Source organism: Prionailurus bengalensis, chromosome B1 (assembly GCF_016509475.1).
Source record: "Prionailurus bengalensis isolate Pbe53 chromosome B1, Fcat_Pben_1.1_paternal_pri, whole genome shotgun sequence".
Taxonomy (NCBI): Eukaryota; Metazoa; Chordata; class Mammalia; order Carnivora; family Felidae; genus Prionailurus; species Prionailurus bengalensis.
This window is the reverse complement of record NC_057344.1, coordinates 190,111,585-190,119,744: the sequence shown is the minus strand read 5'-3', so window position 1 is coordinate 190,119,744 and position 8,160 is coordinate 190,111,585. Positions and strand designations below refer to the sequence as shown.

General features: G+C 38.0%; 1 protein-coding gene across 5 annotated transcripts in view; it reads right to left on the bottom strand.

Moving 5' to 3' along the window:
* Positions 1-3: 3 nt before the first annotated feature.
* Positions 4-8,160, bottom strand: part of KCNIP4 (potassium voltage-gated channel interacting protein 4) — a 1,162,373-nt gene continuing 1,154,216 nt past the window's right edge. For all 5 annotated transcript variants that reach the window (XM_043553534.1, XM_043553504.1, XM_043553525.1 and 2 more), the window contains 4 exons: positions 6,344-6,451; positions 3,944-4,048; positions 3,274-3,336; positions 4-1,499 (listed from right to left, as the gene is read on the bottom strand). In XM_043553534.1, coding sequence (XP_043409469.1) covers positions 1,452-1,499; positions 3,274-3,336; positions 3,944-4,048; positions 6,344-6,451 — 324 coding nt within the window. In that variant the 3' untranslated portion in view covers positions 4-1,451. The remainder of the gene's footprint in view (positions 1,500-3,273; positions 3,337-3,943; positions 4,049-6,343; positions 6,452-8,160) is intronic.

The following is an 8,160-nucleotide window of genomic DNA, read 5'->3' as shown; positions in this document are numbered from 1 at the left end:
CAGTAGAGTTAGAAACATTTTATTTGCTTTTAGTTTTCCTTTTTGAAATACAAAATGTGCACATTGAGTTTACACAAACACGCGATGGCGGATTTCAGTGTACATGTACTGTACTACTCGGAATGTCTACACTGGTGATAGCAGGGCGGCTCTCAACATCCTATCTCTACACCAGAATAGATACCTGATTTAGTGTTGCAAGGACAGTCGCTAATTTCCTCCCACTGTAGCCTCTCGGTCTTTGTGGTATTTCTGCAAAGTAGGGAAAGTGTGTGTATCCTAAGTGATGTTGTGGCCACTTGACAATTTTGGCTTAAGATCATTGAAGAGAATCTGAATTGCTGGAGTGTTATGATGAGCTAAATCATAAGACAGTCCAGATGAATTGATTAGCATTTATTTTCATCTTTAACGAAGTTTTGGTATGGTAGTTATTGATAAAATGGAGTCACTGATGCTTTCAAAGTGAATTCTGCTTGCTCTTTGTTCCCTATAGGCCTTGGGGTAGTCCAGGTTTCTTTGTCCCTGAATGGCATGTAATAGAAAGGTGTCTTGAAGGAGTTCAAGGGAGAGGGGATGGAATAGGCCCTCAATGCTGTTAGGGATTACTTGTTACTAAGCACTACCATGTAACTCGAGGACAGATACCCTGACCCTTTGCATATGCCTATAAACATCCTTGCTTTGTTCCACACCTTCACGGACTTCCACTTAGTGACAAGATAGAAAATAGTCCACCTGTAGGATTGAACAAATCCAAAATTATATATATCGTGTAGGCCTTGGCTATAATATGTATTATGAAAAATTAAGAAATGCTTATTAAATAAGCTTTACTAGGCATATGCTGACATCTGGTGATAAACTAATTTGTTTCATGTTGTAAAAAATGCCAGATAAATGAATATCTTTAACAGAAAGCAGCAAATCCATAGAAACTGGGACTGTGTGTTTGCTTGTTACTAATCATAGTAATCTTGTTTTGTTTACTTAGTGTATAAATGGAATTACAGCATACAAACGTGAAAATTAATTTCTGGAAATTAAATGCAGATGCCAATAGTTTAGAAAACCATTTAAAATCCTGGGGCTGAATACATACAGTTGAGTAGCAAAAAACACTGATATTTTAAAATCACTGGTAATGGGAAAGCTGAATAATCCCATGGCTAAAGAATCAGTAAAACTCTCTGCCAGATTCTGTACTTTTGAAGAGTCACAGGGCATGAAATGACTTAGAACATCCCATGAACTCAGTGGCATTATGAAAAGGATGCAAAGTTGTAACTGGAAAACTCAAATCTTTTGGGGATTGCTTTATATTAAAACAAAGCTTGTTTGCATAATATGCCTCAGTGTAAAGCTGAGCAATCTATGCTAAAAGTGGTAGCTCCAAGGTTAAGTGTGGTACAATAGTTCACATTTGTCTGTTTGAGGATGCATTTGACAAGTTAAATCACATTTTCAAAGAGCTGCATGGAGCGCATGATGTTTTCATCCTGTAAGGGAGAAACACAGAGGGATTAAATTAAGCGTAGCTGCAAGGGCAAGTACACTGTTCTGCTTCTGAGTACCGCCCGCCCCCCACTGCGTCTGCCAAAAGCTCAAATACTAAGTGCACATATAGATATCATTCTATCCCTTTTCCATCTAGATAACTATGGAGAGCCCATTTTACAAATGTAAAGTCTGCAGGCTTTCAGTATTTCATTTGAATCTTACTTGGTGTCAATAGAGATTTTTTTTTTTTTCAAATTAGAAAGCCAGAATGGAAACTAGAGAGGCGTAGAGGGTAAGAAAAAAAAAAATGGAGCAAATGCAAAATTTTGGCATTCCAGGTAGATCACAGGCCAAATCACAGAGATTTGTACATGTAGAAGGAAGCAGGGTTTGTGCGCGAGCCAAGAGCCAACTTCATTCAGGATTGGAGGTGGGGCTTGGGAGACGTGTTTGTAGACATTTCACCGCTCTTTCTGGGTCTCTTAAGGCTAAATCTGTATGGCCTTCAGGAGCCTTTAAAAATGAATGGTCTCATGGGGTGCTTGGGTGGTGCAGTTGTTTGAGCATCTGACTCTTGATTTGGGATCTGGTCATGGCCTCACGGTTCCCCTGGTGGGATCAAGGCCCACGTTCGGCTTTGCTCTGGTGGTGTAGAGCCTGATTCTCTCTCTCCCTCTCTCTCTCTGCCCCTCTTCCTGTTCACGTGCTTGCTGTCTCTCTCTCTCATAAACATTAAAAAAAAAAAAAAAAGTGAATGGTCTCTCAGTGCCAGAGAAGGGACTATTGAGAGCAACCTTTGGACAGTGGCTGTGTGCAATTTAGCATATTCCCTAGAAACTGAAGAGCACAGATTTTGGCATTATAGGGGCACTTGGAGATTGTATATGAATGGCACTCAGTGAGCTGTTTACAGTAATGATAAATAGCTGAACTTGTGCCGACTTCCCCTGCTAGTAATTGCATCAGCCAAGTAAGTAACTGCATCAGCAGACTGATACCACCAAATTGATCCTTGCAAAGGCCGCCACATCGAAATGTGAGTTGAGAAACGAGCAGGCGCCAACAAAGGAGAAGTGTGTCAACTTGAAAATGAAGAGAAAAGCTAAAGTATCAACAAACCTCATCCTCTATGTATTTATTTAAAAATACTCATTCTTAATTGTGGCTCTACCCATGCATCAAGTCAAAGAACTTTAGGTAAGCTAAAACTAATCTCCCATCAGACAATGGAGAACCACTTGGATTTCTCCTCTGAATTTTCTGTGCTTTGTTTTTTATGACTGAAGACCATTACTGGCACAACCGAAGAGCCATTTTGGGTGCGCCTACGTTAAAGCAACGCATTTCTCTCAGAAATCGGATGCAAACTCGGCCTGTGAAGTACACTTGGCTGTACTGGAATTACACATCTACGGAGACAATATGTTATATGCTAAGTTTAGGCAAAGAGCAATTCAAAGCTCACATATGTTTTACCCTCAGTAATGAATACTCTAAAGGATTTAAGGAATGAAAATGCAGTATACTTGTAATAGTTCTATCTTTAGGGCTTTCTGTGTGGCTCTCCTAAGGGTAGGCACTCTATAAATGTTAATTAATGAATTATAATTAAATTGACAATTGTTTTTAGAGTGGTAGCTTCTCTTAGCTGCATACGAATGGTAAGCTTAGGTAAAGTTTATATTGTGCTCAGTTCATGGTGGCTAGCTGACTTGACTTAGTCTGGCTGTTATGAAAGCAAAAGGGATAGTTTCTTTACTACTATGAACTTACTTTTTGGCAACTTTCAATGAACTCATCTATGGTAACGACTCCATCTTTGTTTTTGTCCATTTTCTGTTTGGAAGAAAAGAACAAGAAACTTTATTCCGACTTATCCCTTGTTACCCTGACACTTGAAGCGAGTGAAAAATCCACCCACCTGTTTTATGGGGAGGATCTGCTTCATTCTTAATGATAAGAATCATATGACCAACTGCTGTGAAGCTGTTCCCTTTTCAAAAGAATGTGGTGGAGATCTAGAATTGCTGCCCTACATAAAATCTGGCACTCTAGCTCTGACAGAGTTCAGGCAGTTTGCGGACACTTTCAGAGCCTTGGTTTTTTCATCTGTAAATTGAGGCTAATGAGGATTTATAACTTTAAGGATTCTTGTGAGAATAATTGAAAACAAACCCAGAAACAAACATGTGAAACATGGCAATTCCTTAGTGTTCTTTCCAGGATATAGTGACTGTTCAATAAGTGTAGTTATCAGTATTATAATGCATTCAAATCCAAAATTATTAAATTAGTATGATACTTCATGGTCTATTATTTTGTCCCTTTCAGTAAAAGTTTTTTTTTTTTTCCTTTGCATTCTTTTGAATCATCGTGACACTTTGCAAGCTTTAAGAAATTTACTCTTTTTTGCCCCCTCTCTGATTTCTACTTGCATTCCTACCTGGAAAAATGTTTCGACGTGTTGTCTGGGAGCATCTTCCTTGAGAACAGGATATGTGCATTTACCCATCATATCATATATTGCTTTCATTATATCAAGCATTTCCTGAAAAGTAAAAGGCACTCACATGACACTGCATGCATTATATGAAGAAACCAGTGTGACATTATTCCTACTCAATTTCAAAAATTTTTTTATTATTCGTTAAGTTTTGGTTGTCCCAGAGGAAAACACAACAGTTTTGTGCCTTAAAAGCTGCAGGATCAGAATGTCAGAACTAATTTTGATATCGGTTTCAAAATGAAGTAAATTCCCACATATCTGAGATGATCAGGAAATGAATATTCTGGTTGTTTTCGGTTTTTGTTTTTTCTTAAAACTTTTTTTTTTTTTTTTTTTTTTTTGAGAAAGAGAGTGAGGGAGAAGCAAAAGGAGAGAGAATCTTAAGCAGGCTCCACCCCAACATGGAGTCAGAGGCAGGGCTTGATCTCAGGACTGGGAGATCATGACCTGAGCTGAAATCAGGAGTCAGACGCTTAACTGACTGTACCACCCAGGCACCCCAGGAATGTTCTGGTTTGAGATTTGGATTTCTATACACTTCACATAGACTGTTTTTTGTTTTATTGATTTGTTATATATCTTACATGTTGATTTATTGAGAATGAACTCCATTATCATGGAATTATACTAAAACTAGCTGGTAAGTCTCAAAGCTTATGAGGATTTTCATTGTTTTTTTTCCTACTGTGGCTTGAAGTGAAGAAATTACACATGTAGGTTAGTCAAGATATCATGACTGAGAAATCCTTTGAAATTTCATTAATTTTTTAATTCAAACAAAATCTAGTTTTTGACTTTCCATTGTCAGTATTAGTAAGAATAATATCTAATTACTCATTCAGATTTATTGTTTCACATTTATTGCCTTCATAATGAAATTCCCAAATAAAAGTCTAGACTAGATTAAGCTGATGATACAGATGAGAGTATCCAATTCTATTATTAATGATAAAGGAGTTTATAGTTTATAAATCATAAACATTTTAAGATGTTTTGAGTTTAGATAAGTAGCAAGAAGTTTGTCTGACTTCAGAATTCATGAATTGTGTGAAATATAAGACTAGCATGTATATGTTAAACATAGAGATAGAAAGGGATTGAAGGGCCAAGAGGTAGCAAATATTCCTGAGGCATCTGAGTACCAACCTTACTTGATTACTGTACACAAGATATAAGAGGCACTAACTATTCAAGATATGCTCGATATACATAAATACTTAACATTCATGAGGTCTTACTTCCATTCTGGTCCCATGTGTATTCTGCTCAAAAAACACAAAACCTTTGGCCTTTGAACAGGCCAATGGTCACACTGTACCTGTGATCAGGTGTACTTGTCCCTATGTCTCTAGTTGAGCAAAGTCAGGTCATTGGCCCAGGGTACCTTTTGTTTAAGAGGCTTCATGCTCAAAACTCAACGGAGGGGAGGGGCGCCTGGGTGGCGCAGTCGGTTAAGCGTCCGACTTCAGCCAGGTCACGATCTCGCGGTCCGTGAGTTCGAGCCCCGCGTCGGGCTCTGGGCGGATGGCTCGGAGCCTGGAGCCTGTTTCCGATTCTGTGTCTCCCTCTCTCTCTGCCCCTCCCCCGTTCATGCTCTGTCTCTCTCTGTCCCAAAAATAAATAAACGTTGAAAAAAAAAAAATTAAAAAAAAAAAAAAAAAAAAAAAAAAACTCAACGGAGGGGAGGAAAGTGAGGCAGTGAGAAAGGATGTATGGATATTGAGCGCCCCTTCCAGGATTCAGTTGGTACTTCAACCCCATTTGGACCCCATCCTAAATTTGTTAATTTACCTCATTCCTTTCCCCTTGCTTCTCACTGTGTTTTAATTGCTTTAACAAACTATTTGATATGAGCACCTTAATCTGGTCTGTGGGCCTTCTTTCTTGGATAGGCTGCCTGGAAGTTTAGGGGCCCCTTAATGCACCAGGTCCTGTTCTGCACGATACAGGTCATTGCACAGCCTGTGTAATTTTAAAATTGTCTCCATATGGACCATATTATATTGGAGGGGGAAGGTCACAGGTCAAATATTCTAGCCTGGCTTGAATGTATTTTCTTCCTATCTGATTCCAACCACAGTCTTTATCCGATTTACAGTATTTATTTGAATGTCATTAGGAAACCGGGGTATAATTCTTAGGTGTTTTGTTTCCATCTTGAAGATGCACCAAAAACTAATCCTTTTCATTGCCCGTTTTTTACTAGAATATTTCACCACCACCACATAAAATATTTTAGATTTCCTGAAAAAGCTATTTTCAAATTAATAAATTCAATTGTTTAACATTTTGACGTTAAAAAAAAGCGGAGAGTGGTGTTGGTGAGGCATCCCTTACCTCTTTAGTGATGTAGCCATCTTTATTTATGTCATACAAATTAAATGCCCAGTTGAGTTTTTCTTGTACTGTCCCCCGGAGCAAAATGGAAAGACCCTTGATGAAATCCTAGAAAGAAAAGTATAATTTGATATGACATTTCTAAAAAAAAAAAAAAATACAACACAAAGGGTGAGACAAGTGTCTCTTAAATGATGGAAGCAAGGGTTATAACCCTCGATTTTGAACAATTAGTTAGTAAGGTAATGTGTTCTTGGACGTCTGTTTCTCAGAGTTCTTTGTGGGCATAAGCCACTCCATACTCCATACCTTTAACATTCTCATCTTTGAATTGGAAGCTGTGACTTAAATCAACTGTGGAACTGAAAATTGTATGAGGGCAGACACCCAAATGACAGGATGCATGCTCTAAGTTGTATTGTTTTTTTTTTTAATTTTTTTAATGTTTATTTATTTTTGAGAGAGAGAGAGACAGAGTATGAGCAGGGGAGGGGAAGAGAGAGAGGAAGACAGAATCCAAAGCAGGGTCCAGGCAGCCTCTGAGATGTCAGCACAGAGCCTGACACGGGGCTCAAACTCCCAAACTATGAGATCATGACCTGAGCCAAAGTCGGAGGCTTACCTGACTGAGCCACCCAGGTGCCCCAGGTTGTATTTTTTTTTTTTTTTTTACCACAATTGCACACAATTCTTCTGCAAAAAATCTAGTAACACTGTATCTTATTAAATACAGGCACGAGCACATACATAGCACATTTCACATGACAAAGATCTGTTCACAAGAAACATGGTCTGTCTTAAAGATATGGGCCAACTTCCTTAGAAATCAAGTTATAACACACATGTGGGCAGTGGGTTAGAGCATGGAGCTGGAAGCCAGATGACCTGAACTCAAATTCCAGTTATGTCACTTGAGAGCTTTGCGTCCTCTGACAATTTAATATCCTTTTGCATCAATTTTTATATATGGAGGATGGAGTATCCACTTCCTAAAGTTTTGGTGAGGATTATGAGAGTTAAGCTATTTAGAACAGTGTCTAGTAAGGGCATTGGTTGTGTTTGTCAACCAGTTGGAGCCCTTAACCAATATCATGGTGAGGCTAGTGTGACTGCATTGCAGATGAACCATGTTGACTTGATCAACTCCCTATATATTTGCTGTCATGTGAAGCAAAGCTAACATTGCAATGTGCTAATTCTGAGCTCACACAGATTTGATAATCCATTGTTAGGTAGGGACAAAAGTGCGGAAGGGACATGCAGAAGTGGCTTTCTGGGTGAATTTCCTTTTTTTCTCTGCATTTCCATATTCCATCATTTTATAGCTGTTTTCTTGTCTCAGTTTCTTAATGATAATTTTAATTTCTTTACTTTTAAATGTAGGTAATATTCACATAGTTCAAAACTTAAAAATATGTAAGATGTTTGATAAAAAAAAAATCTTTCTCCCATTCCTGGACCCAGCCACCCTTTTTCTTTCTCCATAAGCAGGTGGCATTAGTAGCTTCTTGAGTTTACTTCCAAGGAGTTTTGTGCGGCATATTTGTTTATATATATTCCACCTCCCTTTACACAAATAGGCTGACAGGATATTCTGTACTTTTTTTTTCCACCTAACAATCTTAGAAATAATTCCAGTCTTTTTCACATTCATAGTATGTATGAATGTAACATAGTTTACTAGTCTCCCATTGAGTATTTAAAGATTTCCAGTTTTATTAAAAACAATGTTACAAAGAGTGACCTCATGTATACATAATTCATACTTGAACAAATATATCTGTAGAATAAATGCTTAGATGTGGAATTTTTGTTTA